Source organism: Nerophis lumbriciformis, linkage group LG20, assembly GCF_033978685.3.
Source record: "Nerophis lumbriciformis linkage group LG20, RoL_Nlum_v2.1, whole genome shotgun sequence".
NCBI classification, from domain to species: Eukaryota; Metazoa; Chordata; class Actinopteri; order Syngnathiformes; family Syngnathidae; genus Nerophis; species Nerophis lumbriciformis.
In genome coordinates this window covers 12,890,382-12,911,109 of record NC_084567.2, presented here as the reverse complement: position 1 = coordinate 12,911,109, position 20,728 = coordinate 12,890,382, and the positions used below count along the sequence as shown (strand labels likewise).

The 20,728-nt window shown below is 40.7% G+C and overlaps 1 protein-coding gene across 1 annotated transcript in view; it reads left to right on the top strand.

Moving 5' to 3' along the window:
- Positions 1 to 20,728, top strand: part of gtf2h2 (general transcription factor IIH, polypeptide 2) — a 79,174-nt gene that overhangs the window by 31,229 nt on the left and 27,217 nt on the right. The window contains exons 8-11 of the mRNA XM_061981026.1: positions 2,859 to 2,964; positions 3,046 to 3,136; positions 5,202 to 5,400; positions 11,907 to 11,970. Of these exons, the coding sequence (XP_061837010.1) occupies positions 2,859 to 2,964; positions 3,046 to 3,136; positions 5,202 to 5,400; positions 11,907 to 11,970 (460 nt within the window). The remainder of the gene's footprint in view (positions 1 to 2,858; positions 2,965 to 3,045; positions 3,137 to 5,201; positions 5,401 to 11,906; positions 11,971 to 20,728) is intronic.

Sequence of the window (20,728 nt, the reverse complement as noted above, 5' to 3'; positions counted from 1 at the left end):
TTCCGGAGGTGGGAATTGAAACTCTTTCTGACAGGAGACTCTGCCAGACGTTCCCAGCAAACTCTCACAATGCGTTTGGGCCTGCCAGGTCTGTCCGGCATCCTCCCCCACCATCGCAGCCAACTCACCACCAGGTGGTGATCGGTAGAAAGCTCCGCCCCTCTCTTCACCCGAGTGTCCAAAACATGAGGCCGCAAATCCGATGACACAACTACAAAGTCGATCATGGAACTGCGGCCTAGGGTGTCCTGGTGCCAAGTGCACATATGGACACCCTTATGTTTGAACATGGTGTTCGTTATGGACAATCTGTGACGGGCACAAAAGTCCAATAACAAAACACCGCTCGAATTCAGATCCGGGCAGCCATTCTTCCCGATCACGCCTCTCAAGGTTTCACTGTCGCTGCCAACATGAGCATTGAAGTCCCCCAGTAGAACGAGGGAATCACCCGGGGGAGCACTCTCAAGTACTCCCTTGAGTGAATCCAAAAAGGGTGGGTACTCTGAGCTGCGGTTTGGCGCGTAAGCGCAAACCACAGTCAGGACCCGTTCCCCCACCCGAAGGCAAAGGGAAGCTACCCTCTCGTCCACCGGGTTGAACTCCAATGTACAGGCTCTGAGCCGGGGGGAAACAAGAATTGCCACCCCAGCCCGTCGCCTCTCACTGCCGGCAACGCCAGAGTGGAAGAGAGTCCAGCCCCTCTCGAGAGAACTGGTTCCAGAGCCCTTGCTGTGCGTCGAAGTGAGTCCGACTATATCTAGTCGGCACTTCTCCACCTCGCGCACTAGCTCAGGCTCCTTCCCCCCCAGCGAGGTGACGTTCCACGTCCCAAGAGCTAGCTTCTGTAGCCGAGGATCGGACCGCCAAGTGCCCTGCCCTCGGCTGCCGCCCAGCTCACATCGCACCCGACCTCTATGACCCCTGCTATGGGTGGTGAGCCCATTGGAGGGGGCACCCACGTTGCCTCTTCGGGCTGTGCCCGGCCGGGCCCCATGGGGACAGGCCCGGCCACCAGGCGGTCGCCATCGTGCCCCACCTCCGGGCCTGGCTCCAGAGGGGGGCCCCTGTGACCCGCGTCCGGGCGAGGGAAATCTGGGTTCCTTAGTCGTTTTCTTCATAGAGGTCTTCGAGCTGCTCTTTGTCTGATCCCTCACCTAGGACCAGTTTGTCTTGGGAGACCCTACCAGGGGGCATCAAGCCCCCGGACAACATAGCTCCTAGGATCATTGGGACACGCAAACTCCTCTACCACGTTAAGGTGGCAGCTCAGAGAGGAGGCTTCAAACTTGACACCTTATTTAGCTGCTTCTGAGACAGGATCGATTGCTTCAGTCTTAATTTACCGGAAGTGAGTCTTGCATTTTGTAGCAAAACAAAGCGTGTATAACCCAGATAAAACCTCTACATGGGTGTTTAACCCCAAGAAAACCTCTACAAAGGGTATTCAACCTCTAGAAAACCGCTACAAAGGGTGTATAACCCCGAGAATACCTCTTCAAAGGTTGTTTAACCTCGAGAAAACCTTTACAAAGGGTGTTTAACCCCGAGAAAATCTTTTTTGTGATAGTTGTATCTAATTTGTGATAGTTGTATCTTATTTGTGATATTTATATCTTATTTGTGATAGTTGTATCTTATTTGTGATATTTACAGTATATCTTATTTGTGATAGTTGTATCTTATTTGTGATATTTACAGTATATCTTATTTGTGATAGTTGTATCTTATTTGTGATATATCTTATTTGTGATATGTATATCTCATGTGTGATAGTTGTATCTTATTTGTGATAGTTGTATCTTGTGTGGTATTTGTATCTTATTTGTAATAGTTGTATCTTATGTGTGATATTTATATCTTATTTGTGAAAGTTGTATCTTATTTCTGAAAATTGTATCATATCTGTGATATTTATATCTTATCTGTAATAGTTGTATCTTATGTGATATTTATATCTTATTTGTGATAGTTGTATCTTATCTGTAATAGTTGTATCTTATGTGATATTTATATCTTATTTGTGATAGTTGTATCTTATTTGTGATATTTATATCTTATTTGTGATAGTTGCATCTTATTTGTGATAGTTGCTTCTTATTTGTGATAGTTGCATCTTATTTGTGATATATATATCTTAATTGTGATATTTATATCTCATGTGTGATAGTTGTATTTTATATGTGATAGTTGTATCTTGTGTGGTATTTGTATCTTATTTGTAATAGTTGTATCTTATGTGTGATAGTTGTATCTTATGTGTGATATTTATATATTATTTGTGAAAGTTGTATCTTATTTGTGAAAGTTGTATCTTATCTGTGATATTTATATTTTATCTGTAATAGTTATATCTTATGTGATATTTATATCTTATTTGTGATATTTATATCTTATTTGTGATAGTTGTATCTTATTTGTGATAGTTGCTATTTGTGATAGATGCATCTTATTTGTGATAGTTGCATCTTATTTGTGATAGTTGCTTCTTATTTGTGATAGTTGCATCTTGTGATATATATATATATCTTAATGGTGATATTTATATCTCATGTGTGATAGTTGTATCTTATTTGTGATAGTTGTATCTTATTTGTGAAAGTTGTATCTTATCTGTGGTATTTATATCTTATCTGTAATAGTTGTATCTTATGTGATATTTATATCTTATTTATGATGTATCTTATTTGTGATATTTATATCTTATTTGTGATAGTTGTATCTTTTCTGTAATATTATATCTTATGTGCGATAGTTGTATCTTATTTGTGGTATTTATATCTTATTTGTGGTGTTTGTATCTTATTTGTGGCATTAAACACTCTTTTCTGATATTTCTGTGTTTGCTTCACCAACAGGAAACCCCAAGAAGCACATTTTAGCTCTGAAGAAGGCAGTTGACACAGTTTGTGGAGGAGAACCGTCCTTGTTCAATTCCCTCAGCTTGGCCTTGCAAACCCTCAAGTAAGGATGGAGTGTGTGAGTACTTTGTGTACCTTTCTAGTAGTACTAGTTGTGTGACTTGAAGTACTTGTTTACGTGAAGACACATGCCTGGACACACAAGCCGGGAGATTCTCATCATCCTCAGCAGTCTCACCACATGTGACCCAGCCAACATCTACGAGATGATTCAGGTGCGTACCTGTACTCACAGGTGTACTGCTACTCTCGTATTTACTGGTTTTCAAGAACAACTCTATTCTATCTCATTCTCAGTAACTGCAACAGCGTTGCAACAATGGCAACAGTAATTAGATTACGCCATTATTACTCTGACACGGTCATTACCAACACTGTATATATATGAATGTGTATACATGTATGTGTACATATGTATATACTGTATGTATGTATGTGTATATATATATATTTTTTTTTTAATATATATATATATATATATATATATATATATATATATACTGTATATGTATATTTATCTATCTATATATATATATATATATGCCATCTCTTGTGTGTGTGTGTGTGTGTGTGTGTGTGTGTGTATACAGTTTACATACACTTGTAAAGTACACAATGTCATGGCTGTCTTGAGTTTCCAATAATTTCTACAACTCTTATTTTTTTGTGATAGAGGGATTGGAGCACATACTTGTTGGTCACAAAAAACATTCATGAAGTTTGGTTCTTTTAATGAATTTATTATGGGTCTACTGAAAATGTGACCAAATCTGCAGGGTCAAAAGTATACATACAGCAATGTTAATATTTGGTTACATGTCCCTTGGCAGGTTTCACAGCAATAAGGTTCTTTTGGTAGCCATCCACAAGCTTCTGGCAAGCTTCTGCTTGAATTTTTGACCACTCTTCTTGACAGAATTGGTGCAGTTCAGCTAAATTTGTTGGTTTTCTGACATGGACTTGTTTCTTCAGCATTGTTCACATATTCTCAATGGGGTTTAAGTCCGGACTTTGGGAAAGCCATTCTAAAACCTTAATTCTGGCCTGATTTAGCCATTCCTTTACCACTTTTGACGTGTGTTTGGGGTCATTGTCCTGTTGGAACACCCAACTGCGCCCAAAACCCAACCTCCGGGCTGATGATTTTCGGTTGTCCTGAAGAATTTGGAGGTAATCCTCCTTTTTCATTGTCCCATTTACTCTCTGTAAAGCATTAGTTCCATTGGCAGCATAACAGGCCCAGAGCATAATACTACCACCACCATGCTTGACGGTAGGTATGGTGTTCTTGGGATTAAAGCCTTCACCTTTTCTCCTCCAAACATATTGCTAGGTATTGTGGCCAAACAGCTCAATTTTTGTTTCATTTGACCACAGAACTTTCCTCCAGAAGGTCTTATCTTTGTCCATGTGATCAGCAGCAAACTTTAGACGAGCCTTAAGGTGTCGCTTCTGGAGCAAGGGCTTCCTTCTTGCATGGTAGCCTCTCAGTCCATGCCGATGCGAAACACGCTTGACTGTGGACACCAACACCTGTGTTCCAGCAGCTTCCAATTCATTGCAGACCTGCTTTTTGGTGGTTCTCGATTGACTCTTGATCATCCTGACCAATTTTCTCTCAGCAGCAGGTGATAGCTTGCGTTTTCTTCCTGATCGTGGCAGTGACAAAACTGTGCCATGCACTTTATACTTACTAACAATTGTCTGCACAGTTGCTCTTGGGACCTTAAGCTGCTTTGAAATGGCTCCAAGTGGCTTTCCTGACTTGTTCAAGTCAGTGATTAGTTTTTTCAGATCTGTGCTGAGTTCCTTTGACTTTCCCATTGTCACGTTTGTAACCGAGTCTAATGACTGCATCACATGAGCCCTATTTAAATGGGCTCAGAGAAGTCAACAGGTGTCGTCAATCATAATCACTCACATGAAGTTAAGAGGCCATGCCATGAAGCTCATTTGATTTGATTGTAACTTTTTTACATCACCAAAATTGATCATGTATGTTGCTGTATGTATACTTTTCACCCAGCAGATTTGATCACATTTTCAGTAGATTCATAATAAATACATAAAAGAACCAAACTTTATGAATGTTTTTGTGACCAACAAGTATGTGCTCCAATCACTATATCACAAAAAAATAAGAGTTGTAGAAATTATTGGAAACTCAAGACAGCCATGACATTGTTATTTACAAGTGTATGTAAACTTTTGACCACGACTGTGGTCCTCTCTGTATATTTGAAAATTAAACATAAAACATTTGTTTCTTTCCTTTGTCAGAGCCTAAAGTCAGTGAAGGTGCGTGTGTCTGTGATTGGCCTGTCAGCAGAAGTGCGGGTGTGTACCATGTTGACCCGGGAGACAGGAGGGTCCTACCATGTGATCCTGGATGAGAACCATTTCAAAGATCTGCTGCTGATGCTGCATGTGAAACCTCCTCCTGCCAGCTCCTCGTCTGAATGCTCCTTAATTCGCATGGGTCAGTATTAGAACCTTTAAATGTTGAATGTTTCCGTTACGACTCCATTGGGTCAGTATTAGAACCTTTTCATGTTTGTTTCCATTACGACTCCATTGGGTCAGTATTAGAACCTTTTACATGTTGAATGTTTCCATTACGACTCCATTGGGTCAGTATTAGAACCTTTACATGTTGAATGTTTCCATTACGACTCCATTGGGTCAGTATTAGAACCTATACATGTTTGTTTCCATTACGACTCCATTGGGTCAGTATTAGAACCTTTTACATGTTTAATGTTTCCATTACGACTCCATTGGGTCAGTATTAGAACCTTTACATGTTTAATGTTTCCGTTACGACTCCATTGGGTCAGTATTAGAACCTTTACACGTTTAATGTTTCTATTACGACTCCATTGGGTCAGTGTTAGAACCTTTACATGTTAAATGTTTCCATTACGAATCAATTGGGTCAGTATTAGAACCTTTACACGTTTAATGTTTCCATTACGACTCCATTGGATCAGTATTAGAACCTTTACACATTTAATGTTTCTATTACGACTCCATTGGGTCAGTGTTAGAACCTTTATACGTTTAATGTTTCTATTACAACTCCATTGGGTCAGTATTAGAACCTTTACATGTTTAGTGTTTCCATTACGACTCCATTGGGTCAGTGTTAGAACCTTTATATGTTTAATGTTTCCGTTACGACTCCATTGGGTCAGTATTAGAACCTTTACATGTTTAATGTTTCCATTACGAATCAATTGGGTCAGTATTAGAACCTTTACACGTTTAATGTTTCCATTACGACTCTATTGGATCAGTATTAGAACCTTTACACGTTTAATGTTTCCATTACGACTCCATTGGGTCAGTATTAGAACCTTTACACGTTTAATGTTTCTATTACGACTCCATTGGGTCAGTGTTAGAACCTTTACATGTTTAATGTTTCCGTTACGACTCCATTGGGTCAGTATTAGAACCTTTACATGTTTAATGTTTCCATTACGACTCCATTGGGTCAGTATTAGAACCTTTACACGTTTAATGTTTCCATTACGACTCCATTGGGTCAGTATTAGAACCTTTACACGTTTAATGTTTCCATTACGACTCCATTGGGTCAGTATTAGAACCTTTACACGTTTAATGTTTCCATTACGACTCCATTGGGTCAGTATTGGAACCTTTTACATGTTTAAGGTTTCCATTACGACTCCATTGGGTCAGTATTAGAACCTTTACACGTTTAATGTTTCCATTACGACTCCATTGGGTCAGTGTTAGAACCTTTACATGTTTAATGTTTCCATTACGAATCAATTGGGTCAGTATTAGAACCTTTACACGTTTAATGTTTCCATTACGACTCTATTGGATCAGTATTAGAACCTTTACACGTTTAATGTTTCCATTACGACTCCATTGGGTCAGTATTAGAACCTTTACACGTTTAATGTTTCTATTACGACTCCATTGGGTCAGTGTTAGAACCTTTACATGTTTAATGTTTCCGTTACGACTCCATTGGGTCAGTATTAGAACCTTTACATGTTTAATGTTTCCATTACGAATCAATTGGGTCAGTATTAGAACCTTTACACGTTTAATGTTTCCATTACGACTCTATTGGATCAGTATTAGAACCTTTACACGTTTAATGTTTCCATTACGACTCCATTGGGTCAGTATTAGAACCTTTACACGTTTAATGTTTCTATTACGACTCCATTGGGTCAGTGTTAGAACCTTTACATGTTTAATGTTTCCGTTACGACTCCATTGGGTCAGTATTAGAACCTTTACATGTTTAATGTTTCCATTACGAATCAATTGGGTCAGTATTAGAACCTTTACACGTTTAATGTTTCCATTACGACTCCATTGGGTCAGTATTAGAACCTTTACACGTTTAATGTTTCCATTACGACTCCATTGGGTCAGTATTAGAACCTTTACACGTTTAATGTTTCCATTACGACTCCATTGGGTCAGTATTGGAACCTTTTACATGTTTAAGGTTTCCATTACGACTCCATTGGGTCAGTATTAGAACCTTTACACGTTTAATGTTTCCATTACGACTCCATTGGGTCAGTGTTAGAACCTTTACATGTTTAATGTTTCCATTACGAATCAATTGGGTCAGTATTAGAACCTTTACACGTTTAATGTTTCCATTACGACTCTATTGGATCAGTATTAGAACCTTTACACGTTTAATGTTTCCATTACGACTCCATTGGGTCAGTATTAGAACCTTTACACGTTTAATGTTTCTATTACGACTCCATTGGGTCAGTGTTAGAACCTTTACATGTTTAATGTTTCCGTTACGACTCCATTGGGTCAGTATTAGAACCTTTACATGTTTAAGGTTTCCATTACGAATCAATTGGGTCAGTATTAGAACCTTTACACGTTTAATGTTTCCATTACGACTCCATTGGGTCAGTGTTAGAACCTTTACATGTTTAATGTTTCCATTACGAATCAATTGGGTCAGTATTAGAACCTTTACACGTTTAATGTTTCCATTACGACTCCATTGGGTCAGTATTAGAACCTTTACACGTTTAATGTTTCCATTACGACTCCATTGGGTCAGTATTGGAACCTTTTACATGTTTAAGGTTTCCATTACGACTCCATTGGGTCAGTATTAGAACCTTTACACGTTTAATGTTTCCATTACGACTCCATTGGGTCAGTGTTAGAACCTTTACATGTTTAATGTTTCCATTACGAATCAATTGGGTCAGTATTAGAACCTTTACACGTTTAATGTTTCCATTACGACTCCATTGGGTCAGTATTAGAACCTTTACACGTTTAATGTTTCTATTACGACTCCATTGGGTCAGCATACCTGCCAACTACTCCGGTTTTCCCATAATTAGTACGGTTTTCATCAACCTTTTTATCAACGGTTGCAGTGATAAAAAATACGGTTTTTCATTAATTACATTTTTTTTATTTTTTTTTAAGTTTTATTCACGAAATCGCGTAACAACAATCACAATCGACACTGCTTCCCGTAACTTCCTATCGAGCCATTCCGAATGCCACGCGCGAGGCTATTTATAGCACCGCTGCCAAGCACGAGGCACCTGTTGCCCATTGTTTCCAAACGAGCGAACGATCATGGAATCAGCCGGAGAAAAATCGCAAACGAGTCTTAAACCGAAAAGAAAACTGCAGTCATTCCGTGAAGAATATTCAAAAGCCTACCCGGGAATAATTATCCGTTCCAAAAAGGGTGAAAACTACGCGAATTGCACCTTGTGCAGACAAGATTTTTCGATCGGACACGGAGGAATTAGCGATGTAAAAGACCACGTTGGGACAAAAAAACACAAGTCTAATGCCGTTGCTAAATTTGGATTTTAGCCACAAAAAGGTAATGACACCAATGTTATCTATTGGAATTGTTTAGTACTGTTATACTGTTAAAAGTGTTTATACTATTTATGCTTTCAAGTCCAAGTTGAAGAAATCTTGTTAAATGTTGACAGCATAACTACCAAAATACAGAAGTATGTCCTTAATATTTTTGCAGTGCTATTTCTGTTGAAAAGTTAAAATGATTACATTAGAGATGTGATGTGCCACTTTTCAAGTGTCTGATGGCTTAAATTAATTTTCATTAATTTTTCATATTTTGGATTCTTTTGAAAGGCTTACAAAAAAACTACATTTGAATTGTAATTCCATGCTATTGACAGGACTATTAATTTTAATGAAGTTAGCTTACCATGTTTACAGTATGATAATTGTGATAGAAATGTGAATTTTAGGCACAGAATATTTTTTACAATTGAACAAGGCAGTAGATTATACAAGCTTGGACAGAAAGTTAATAATGACACCAATTTTTTTTTTAATGGAATTGTTTAGTACTGTTTTACCATTTGTTTACTGTAAAAAGTGTTTATACTGTTTATACTTTCAATTAACAAATTGAAGTCTTGTGAAAGGTTGACAGGATAACTGGCATTAACTGTCAAAATAATTTAAAACTATTGAAGTTAGCTTACAGAATAAACATGTCAATCAACCCATATGATTTTTGCTGTAATATTTTTGTTTTGAAAAGTCACTGTGACTGATAGAAAAGTGATGGTTTTAGCAACATTTTAACCTGTCTGAATGCAATCAATCATTTTGCGTCGGGGGGCCTGAACCCCCCACCAGGACTTTGTCCTGGACCTACCGGGGCTTGCGGCCCCTGGACCCTGGCTACTAGGTTTTTCTGATTTCAAAAGTTGGCAGGTATGGGTCAGTGTTAGAACCTTTATACGTTTAATGTTTCTATTACGACTCCATTGGGTCAGTGTTAGAACCTTTATACGTTTAATGTTTCTATTACGACTCCATTGGGTCAGTATTAGAACCTTTACATGTTTAGTGTTTCCATTACGACTCCATTGGGTCAGTAATAGAACCTTTACATGTTTAATGTTTCCACTACGACTCCATTGGGTCAGTATTAGAACATTTACACGTTTAATGTTTCCATTACGACTCAATTGGGTCAGTGTTAGAACCTTTACATGTTTAATGTTTCCATTACCACTCAATTGGGTCAGTAGTAGAACCTTTACACGTTTAATGTTTCCATTACGACTCAATTGGGTCAGTATTAGAACCTTTACATGTTTAGTGTTTCCATTACGACTCCATTGGGTCAGTATTAGAACCTTTACATGTTTAATGTTTCCACTACGACTCCATTGGGTCAGTATTAGAACCTTTACATGTTGAATGTTTCCATTACGACTCCATTGGGTCAGTATTAGAACCTTTACACGTTCAATGTTTCCATTACGACTCAATTGGGTCAGTGTTAGAACCTTTACATGTTTAATGTTTCCGTTACAAATCAATTGGGTCAGTATTAGAACCTTTACACGTTTAATCTTTCTATAACGACTCCATTGGGTCAGTATTAGAACCTTTACATGTTTAATGTTTCTATAACGACTCCATTGGGTCAGTATTAGAACCTTTACACGTTTAATGTTTCTATTACGACTCCATTGGGTCAGTGTTAGAACCTTTACATGTTTAATGTTTCCGTTACAAATCAATTGGGTCAGTATTAGAACCTTTACACGTTTAATCTTTCTATAACGACTCCATTGGGTCAGTATTAGAACCTTTACATGTTTAATGTTTCTATAACGACTCCATTGGGTCAGTATTAGAACCTTTACACGTTTAATGTTTCTATTACGACTCCATTGGGTCAGTATTAGAACCTTTACATGTTTAATGTTTCCATTACGACTCCATTTGGTCAGTATTAGAACCTTTACATGTTTAATGTTTCCATTACGACTCCATTGGGTCAGTATTAGAACCTTTATATGTTGAATATTTCCATTTTGACTCCATTGGGTCAGTGTTAGAACCTTTACACGTTTAATGTTTCCATAACGACTCCATTGGGTCAGTATTAGAACCTTTACATGTTTAATGTTTCTATAATGACTCCATTGGGTCAGTATTAGAACCTTTACACGTTTAATGTTTCTATTACGACTCCATTGGGTCAGTATTAGAACCTTTACACGTTTAATGTTTCCATTACGACTCCATTGGGTCAGTGTTAGAACCTTTACATGTTTAATGTTTCCATTACGAATCAATTGGGTCAGTATTAGAACCTTTACACGTTTAGTGTTTCCATTACGACTCCATTGGGTCAGTATTAGAACCTTTACGTTTAATGTTTCTATTACGACTCCATTGGGTCAGTGTTAGAACCTTTATACGTTTAATGTTTCTATTACGACTCCATTGGGTCAGTATTAGAACCTTTTCATGTTTAGTGTTTCCATTACGACTTCATTGGGTCAGTATTAGAACCTTTACATGTTTAATGTTTCCACTACGACTCCATTGGGTCAGTATTAGAACATTTACACGTTTAATGTTTCCATTACGACTCCATTGGGTCAGTGTTAGAACCTTCTTGACGGCATGAATCCTGCTTGATGTAATGTCACCAACAACCACAAGGGGGACACCTTGTTGTTGGCAAACTGCTGTAGGGCAAAGTCCTCATCCACGCCAAGGTCTGAGCGGCATTCATCCAGGCTAGGCAGGAGTACTCCATAATGCTCCTGACCTGGCTCTTGTAGATGTTGGCTCTGCCTTTAGCGTCAAACTCGTTGGCCAGCTTACGTAGTGCTCCGAGACGTTGACCAGCACTTTTGGCTGGTCCACGTTAGTTTGGAGTCAATACAAAGACCCAGAACCTCTATCTGCTCACAGAGCCTGATTTTAGTGGCCCCAATGATGAGTATTATCATCAAGTCACTCTGCTGACTTGGCGTTTTACAGTCTTTTATGCAGTGAAAATGTTTTTATTCTATGAAATCAATGATGATCTTTTGGAAGATTGTTGATGTAATAGTCTTTTTAATTCCATTTTTCATGAGCGTATGAATGTTGATGTACTGGGTCTTTGTTGAAGTGACAAGGTTTTACTCTTCCACCAATCAGGGTTTCCTCAGCACACCAGCTGCTCTCTGACTGACAAGGATGCCAAACCTTCCTTCAGCATGGCGTAAGTAAATCTCAAAAATACATCAATCATGTCATATCTGCAAAGGTGGATTGGAAGCAACTAGATCCTTCTTGTTATGGTAAATGCGTTGTACTTGTATACCGCTTTTCTACCTTCAAGGTACTCAAAGCGCTCTAACACTATTTCCACATTCACTCACATATTCACACACTGATGGCAGGAGCTGCCATGCAAGGCCCTAACCACGACCCATCAGGAGCAAAGATGAAGTGTCTTGCTCAAGGACACAACGGACATGACTAGGATGGTGGAAGCTGGGGATCGAACTAGAAATACTTAAGTTGCTGGCACGGCCACTCTACCAACCGAGCCATGCCGCTCCCTTTGTTGACAATGCTTCACTTTTCATCCAAAAGGCGTCTTAACGTCTCAAGTTCTTCACTTTGAGTCGTAGTTGTTCTTCACGTCTAGATTTGTAGGCGTTCTTCACTTCAAGAGTTGTGGGTGTTCGTCACGTCGAGAGTTGTAGGTGTTCATCACGTCGAGAGTTGTAGGTGTTCATCACGTCTAGAGTTGTAGGTGTTCATCACGTCGAGAGTTGTAGGTGTTCATCACGTCTAGAGTTGTACTTGTTCATTACGTCTAGAGTTGTAGTTGTTCTTCACGTCGAGAGTTGTAGTTGTTCTTCACGTCGAGAGTTGTAGGTATTTGTCACGTCGGGAGTTGTAGTTGTTCTTCACATCGAGAGTTGTAGGTGTTCTTCACGTCGAGAGTTGTAGGTGTTCTTCACTTCAAGAGTTGTAGGTGTTGATCACATCTAGAGTTGTAGTTGTTCATCACGTCTAGAGTTGTAGTTGTTCATCACGTCGAGAGTTGTAGTTGTTCTTCACGTCAAGAGTTGTAGGTGTTCGTCACGTCAAGAGTTGTAGGTGTTCTTCACTTCAAAAGTTGTAGGTGTTCTTCACGTCTCGAGTTGTAGTTGTTATTCACTTCAAAAGTTGTAGGTGTTCTTCACATCTAGAGTTGTAGGTGTTCTTCACGCCTCGAGTTGTAGGTGTTCTTCACTTCAAAAGTTGTAGGTGTTCTTCACGTCTCGAGTTGTAGGTGTTCCTCACGTCTCGAGTTGTAGGTATTCTTCACTTCAAAAGTTGTAGGTGTTCTTCATGTCTCGAGTTGTAGGTGTTCTTCACTTCAAGAGTTGTAGGAGTTCTTCACGTCTAGAGTTGTAGGTGTTCTTCACTTCAATAGTTGTAGGTGTTCTTCACGTCTCGAGTTGTAAGGGTTCTTCACTTCAAAAGTTGTAGGTGTTCTTCACGTCTCGAGTTGTAGGTGTTCTTCACTTCAAGAGTTGTAGGTGTTCTTCACGCCTAGAGTTGTAGGTGTTCTTCACGTCTAGAGTTGTAGGTGTTCTTCACGTCTAGAGTTGTAGGTGTTCTTCACTTCAAGAGTTGTAGGTGTTCTTCACGTCTCGAGTTGTAAGGGTTCTTCACTTCAAAAGTTGTAGGTGTTCTTCACGTCTCGAGTTGTAGGTGTTCTTCACTTCAAGAGTTGTAGGTGTTCTTCACGCCTAGAGTTGTAGGTGTTCTTCACGTCTAGAGTTGTAGGTGTTCTTCACGTCTAGAGTTGTAGGTGTTCTTCACGTCTAGAGTTGTAGGTGTTCTTCACGTCTAGAGTTGTAGGTGTTCTTCACGTCTAGAGTTGTAGGTGTTCTTCACGTCTAGAGTTGTAGGTGTTCTTCACTTCAAGAGTTGTAGGTGTTCTTCACGTCTCGAGTTGTAGGTGTTCTTCACGTCTAGAGTTGTAGGTGTTCTTCACGCCTAGAGTTGTAGGTGTTCTTCACGTCTAGAGTTGTAGGTGTTCTTCACGTCTAGAGTTGTAGGTGTTCTTCACGTCTAGAGTTGTAGGTGTTCTTCACGTCTAGAGTTGTAGGTGTTCTTCACGCCTAGAGTTGTAGGTGTTCTTCACGTCTAGAGTTGTAGGTGTTCTTCAAGTCTAGAGTTGTAGGTGTTCTTCACGTCTAGAGTTGTAGGTGTTCTTCACGTCTAGAGTTGTAGGTGTTCTTCACTTCAAAAGTTGTAGGTGTTCTTCACGGCTAGAGTTGTAGTTATTCATCACGTCGAGAGTTGTAGTTGTTCTTCACGTTGAGAGTTGTAGGTGTTCTTCACTTCAAAAGTTGTAGGTGTTCGTCACGTCTCGAGTTGTAGGTGTTCTTCACTTCAAAAGTTGTAGGTGTTCTTCACGTCTCGAGTTGTAGGTGTTCTTCACTTCAAAAGTTGTAAGTGTTCTTCACGTCTAGAGTTGTAGGTGTTCTTCACTTCAAGAGTTGTAGGTGTTCTTCACTTCAAGAGTTGTAGGTGTTCATCACGGCTAGAGTTGTAGTTATTCATCACGTCGAGAGTTGTAGTTGTTCTTCACGTTGAGAGTTGTAGGTGTTCTTCACTTCAAAAGTTGTAGGTGTTCGTCACGTCTCGAGTTGTAGGTGTTCTTCACTTCAAAAGTTGTAGGTGTTCTTCACGTCTCGAGTTGTAGGTGTTCTTCACTTCAAAAGTTGTAAGTGTTCTTCACGTCTAGAGTTGTAGGTGTTCTTCACTTAAAGAGTTGTAGGTGTTCTTCACGTCTCGAGTTGTAGGTGTTCTTCACGTCTCGAGTTGTAGGTGTTCTTCACTTCAAAAGTTGTAGGTGTTTTTCACGTCTAGAGTTGTAGGTGTTCTTCACGTCTCGAGTTGTAGGTGTTCTTCACTTCAAAAGTTGTAGGTGTTCTTCACTTCAAAAGTTGTAGGTGTTCTTCACGTCTCGAGTTGTAGGTGTTCCTCACTTCAAGAGTTGTAGGTGTTCTTCACACCTAGAGTTGTAGGTGTTCTTCACGCCTAGAGTTGAGGTGTTCTTCACGCCTAGAGTTGTAGGTGTTCTTCACGCCTAGAGTTGTAGGTGTTCTTCACTTCAAAAATTGTAGGTGTTCTTCACGTCTCGAGTTGTAGGTGTTCTTCACTTCAAGAGTTGTAGGTGTTCTTCACGTCTCGAGTTGTAGGTGTTCTTCACTTCAAGAGTTATAGGTGTTCTTCACGTCTAGAGTTGTAGGTGTTCTTCACGCCTAGAGTTGTAGGTGTTCTTCACGCCTAGAGTTGTAGGTGTTCTTCACGCCTAGAGTTGTAGGTGTCCTTCACGTCTAGAGTTGTAGGTGTCCTTCACGTCTAGAGTTGTAGGTGTTCTTCACGTCTAGAGTTGTAGGTGTTCTTCACGCCTAGAGTTGTAGGTGTTCTTCACGTCGAGAGTTGTAGGTGTTCTTCACGTCGAGAGTTGTAGGTGTTCTTCACGCCTAGAGTTGTAGGTGTTCTTCACGCCTAGAGTTGTAGGTGTTCTTCACGCCTAGAGTTGTAGGTGTTCTTCACGCCTAGAGTTGTAGGTGTTCTTCACGTCTAGAGTTGTAGGTGTTCTTCACGCCTAGAGTTGTAGGTGTTCTTCACGCCTAGAGTTGTAGGTGTCCTTCACGTCTAGAGTTGTAGGTGTTCTTCACGTCTAGAGTTGTAGGTGTTCTTCACGTCTAGAGTTGTAGGTGTTCTTCACGCCTAGAGTTGTAGGTGTTCTTCACGTCTAGAGTTGTAGGTGTTCTTCACGTCTAGAGTTGTAGGTGTTCTTCACGTCTCGAGTTGTAAGTGTTCTTCACGTCTAGAGTTGTAGGTGTTCTTCACTTCAAAAGTTGTAGGTGTTCTTCACGCCTAGAGTTGTAGGTGTTCTTCACGCCTAGAGTTGTAGGTGTTCTTCACGCCTAGAGTTGTAGGTGTTCTTCACGTCTAGAGTTGTAGGTGTTCTTCACTTCAAAAGTTGTAGGTGTTCTTCACGTCTCGAGTTGTAGGTGTTCTTCACTTCAAAAGTTGTAGGTGTTCTTCACGTCTAGAGTTGTAGTTGTTCATCACGTCTAGAGTTGTAGTTGTTCATCACGTCTAGAGTTGTAGGTGTTCTTCACGTCTCGAGTTGTAGGTGTTCTTCACTTCAAAAGTTGTAGGTGTTCTTCACGTCTCGAGTTGTAGGTGTTCTTCACTTCAAAAGTTGTAGGTGTTCTTCACGTCTAGAGTTGTAGGTGTTCTTCACGTCTAGAGTTGTAGGTGTTCTTCACTTCAAAAGTTGTAGGTGTTCTTCACGTCTCGAGTTGTAGGTGTTCTTCACTTCAAGAGTTGTAGGTGTTCTTCACTTCAAGAGTTGTAGGTGTTCTTCACTTCAAGAGTTGTAGGTGTTCATCACGGCTAGAGTTGTAGTTATTCATCACGTCGAGAGTTGTAGTTGTTCTTCACGTTGAGAGTTGTAGGTGTTCTTCACTTCAAAAGTTGTAGGTGTTCGTCACGTCTCGAGTTGTAGGTGTTCTTCACTTCAAAAGTTGTAGGTGTTCTTCACGTCTCGAGTTGTAGGTGTTCTTCACTTCAAAAGTTGTAAGTGTTCTTCACGTCTAGAGTTGTAGGTGTTCTTCACTTAAAGAGTTGTAGGTGTTCTTCACGTCTCGAGTTGTAGGTGTTCTTCACGTCTCGAGTTGTAGGTGTTCTTCACTTCAAAAGTTGTAGGTGTTTTTCACGTCTAGAGTTGTAGGTGTTCTTCACGTCTCGAGTTGTAGGTGTTCTTCACTTCAAAAGTTGTAGGTGTTCTTCACTTCAAAAGTTGTAGGTGTTCTTCACGTCTCGAGTTGTAGGTGTTCCTCACTTCAAGAGTTGTAGGTGTTCTTCACACCTAGAGTTGTAGGTGTTCTTCACGCCTAGAGTTGAGGTGTTCTTCACGCCTAGAGTTGTAGGTGTTCTTCACGCCTAGAGTTGTAGGTGTTCTTCACTTCAAAAATTGTAGGTGTTCTTCACGTCTCGAGTTGTAGGTGTTCTTCACTTCAAGAGTTGTAGGTGTTCTTCACGTCTAGAGTTGTAGGTGTTCTTCACTTCAAGAGTTATAGGTGTTCTTCACGTCTAGAGTTGTAGGTGTTCTTCACGCCTAGAGTTGTAGGTGTTCTTCACGCCTAGAGTTGTAGGTGTTCTTCACGCCTAGAGTTGTAGGTGTCCTTCACGTCTAGAGTTGTAGGTGTTCTTCACATCTAGAGTTGTAGGTGTTCTTCACGCCTAGAGTTGTAGGTGTTCTTCACGTCGAGAGTTGTAGGTGTTCTTCACGTCGAGAGTTGTAGGTGTTCTTCACGCCTAGAGTTGTAGGTGTTCTTCACGCCTAGAGTTGTAGGTGTTCTTCACGCCTAGAGTTGTAGGTGTTCTTCACGCCTAGAGTTGTAGGTGTTCTTCACGCCTAGAGTTGTAGGTGTTCTTCACGCCTAGAGTTGTAGGTGTTCTTCACGCCTAGAGTTGTAGGTGTCCTTCACGTCTAGAGTTGTAGGTGTCCTTCACGTCTAGAGTTGTAGGTGTTCTTCACGTCTAGAGTTGTAGGTGTTCTTCACGTCTAGAGTTGTAGGTGTTCTTCACGCCTAGAGTTGTAGGTGTTCTTCACGTCTAGAGTTGTAGGTGTTCTTCACGTCTAGAGTTGTAGGTGTTCTTCACGTCTCGAGTTGTAAGTGTTCTTCACGTCTAGAGTTGTAGGTGTTCTTCACTTCAAAAGTTGTAGGTGTTCTTCACGCCTAGAGTTGTAGGTGTTCTTCACGCCTAGAGTTGTAGGTGTTCTTCACGCCTAGAGTTGTAGGTGTTCTTCACGTCTAGAGTTGTAGGTGTTCTTCACGTCTAGAGTTGTAGGTGTTCTTCACTTCAAAAGTTGTAGGTGTTCTTCACGTCTCGAGTTGTAGGTGTTCTTCACGTCTCGAGTTGTAGGTGTTCTTCACTTCAAAAGTTGTAGGTGTTCTTCACGTCTCGAGTTGTAGGTGTTCTTCACTTCAAAAGTTGTAAGTGTTCTTCACGTCTAGAGTTGTAGGTGTTCTTCACTTAAAGAGTTGTAGGTGTTCTTCACGTCTCGAGTTGTAGGTGTTCTTCACGTCTCGAGTTGTAGGTGTTCTTCACTTCAAAAGTTGTAGGTGTTTTTCACGTCTAGAGTTGTAGGTGTTCTCCACGTCTCGAGTTGTAGGTGTTCTTCACTTCAAAAGTTGTAGGTGTTCTTCACTTCAAAAGTTGTAGGTGTTCTTCACGTCTCGAGTTGTAGGTGTTCCTCACTTCAAGAGTTGTAGGTGTTCTTCACACCTAGAGTTGTAGGTGTTCTTCACGCCTAGAGTTGAGGTGTTCTTCACGCCTAGAGTTGTAGGTGTTCTTCACGCCTAGAGTTGTAGGTGTTCTTCACTTCAAAAATTGTAGGTGTTCTTCACGTCTCGAGTTGTAGGTGTTCTTCACTTCAAGAGTTGTAGGTGTTCTTCACGTCTCGAGTTGTAGGTGTTCTTCACTTCAAGAGTTATAGGTGTTCTTCACGTCTAGAGTTGTAGGTGTTCTTCACGCCTAGAGTTGTAGGTGTTCTTCACGCCTAGAGTTGTAGGTGTTCTTCACGCCTAGAGTTGTAGGTGTCCTTCACGTCTAGAGTTGTAGGTGTTCTTCACGTCTAGAGTTGTAGGTGTTCTTCACGCCTAGAGTTGTAGGTGTTCTTCACGTCGAGAGTTGTAGGTGTTCTTCACGTCGAGAGTTGTAGGTGTTCTTCACGCCTAGAGTTGTAGGTGTTCTTCACGCCTAGAGTTGTAGGTGTTCTTCACGCCTAGAGTTGTAGGTGTTCTTCACGCCTAGAGTTGTAGGTGTTCTTCACGTCTAGAGTTGTAGGTGTTCTTCACGCCTAGAGTTGTAGGTGTTCTTCACGCCTAGAGTTGTAGGTGTCCTTCACGTCTAGAGTTGTAGGTGTTCTTCACGTCTAGAGTTGTAGGTGTTCTTCACGTCTAGAGTTGTAGGTGTTCTTCACGCCTAGAGTTGTAGGTGTTCTTCACGTCTAGAGTTGTAGGTGTTCTTCACGTCTAGAGTTGTAGGTGTTCTTCACGTCTCGAGTTGTAAGTGTTCTTCACGTCTAGAGTTGTAGGTGTTCTTCACTTCAAAAGTTGTAGGTGTTCTTCACGCCTAGAGTTGTAGGTGTTCTTCACGCCTAGAGTTGTAGGTGTGCTTCACGCCTAGAGTTGTAGGTGTTCTTCACGTCTAGAGTTGTAGGTGTTCTTCACTTCAAAAGTTGTAGGTGTTCTTCACGTCTCGAGTTGTAGGTGTTCTTCACGTCTCGAGTTGTAGGTGTTCTTCACTTCAAAAGTTGTAGGTGTTCTTCACGTCTAGAGTTGTAGTTGTTCATCACGTCTAGAGTTGTAGTTGTTCATCACGTCTAGAGTTGTAGGTGTTCTTCACGTCTCGAGTTGTAGGTGTTCTTCACTTCAAAAGTTGTAGGTGTTCTTCACGTCTCGAGTTGTAGGTGTTCTTCACTTCAAAAGTTGTAGGTGTTCTTCACGTCTCGAGTTGTAGGTGTTCTTCACTTCAAAAGTTGTAAGTGTTCTTCACGTCTAGAGTTGTAGGTGTTCTTCACTTCAAGAGTTGTAGGTGTTCTTCACTTCAAAAGTTGTAGGTGTTCTTCACGTCTCGAGTTGTAGGTGTTCTTCACTTCAAAAGTTGTAGGTGTTCTTCACGTCTAGAGTTGTAGGTGTTCTTCACGTCTAGAGTTGTAGGTGTTCTTCACTTCAAAAGTTGTAGGTGTTCTTCACGTCTCGAGTTGTAGGTGTTCTTCACTTCAAGAGTTGTAGGTGTTCTTCACTTCAAGAGTTGTAGGTGTTCTTCACTTCAAGAGTTGTAGGTGTTCATCACGGCTAGAGTTGTAGTTATTCATCACGTCGAGAGTTGTAGTTGTTCTTCACGTTGAGAGTTGTAGGTGTTCTTCACTTCAAAAGTTGTAGGTGTTCGTCACGTCTCGAGTTGTAGGTGTTCTTCACTTCAAAAGTTGTAGGTGTTCTTCACGTCTCGAGTTGTAGGTGTTCTTCACTTCAAAAGTTGTAAGTGTTCTTCACGTCTAGAGTTGTAGGTGTTCTTCACTTAAAGAGTTGTAGGTGTTCTTCACGTCTCGAGTTGTAGGTGTTCTTCACGTCTCGAGTTGTAGGTGTTCTTCACTTCAAAAGTTGTAGGTGTTTTTCACGTCTAGAGTTGTAGGTGTTCTTCACGTCTCGAGTTGTAGGTGTTCTTCACTTCAAAAGTTGTAGGTGTTCTTCACTTCAAAAGTTGTAGGTGTTCTTCACGTCTCGAGTTGTAGGTGTTCCTCACTTCAAGAGTTGTAGGTGTTCTTCACACCTAGAGTTGTAGGTGTTCTTCACGCCTAGAGTTGAGGTGTTCTTCACGCCTAGAGTTGTAGGTGTTCTTCACGCCTAGAGTTGTAGGTGTTCTTCACTTCAAAAATTGTAGGTGTTCTTCACGTCTCGAGTTGTAGGTGTTCTTCACTTCAAGAGTTGTAGGTGTTCTTCACGTCTAGAGTTGTAGGTGTTCTTCACTTCAAGAGTTATAGGTGTTCTTCACGTCTAGAGTTGTAGGTGTTCTTCACGCCTAGAGTTGTAGGTGTTCTTCACGCCTAGAGTTGTAGGTGTTCTTCACGCCTAGAGTTGTAGGTGTCCTTCACGTCTAGAGTTGTAGGTGTTCTTCACATCTAGAGTTGTAGGTGTTCTTCACGCCTAGAGTTGTAGGTGTTCTTCACGTCGAGAGTTGTAGGTGTTCTTCACGTCGAGAGTTGTAGGTGTTCTTCACGCCTAGAGTTGTAGGTGTTCTTCACGCCTAGAGTTGTAGGTGTTCTTCACGCCTAGAGTTGTAGGTGTTCTTCACGCCTAGAGTTGTAGGTGTTCTTCACGCCTAGAGTTGTAGGTGTTCTTCACGCCTAGAGTTGTAGGTGTTCTTCGCGCCTAGAGTTG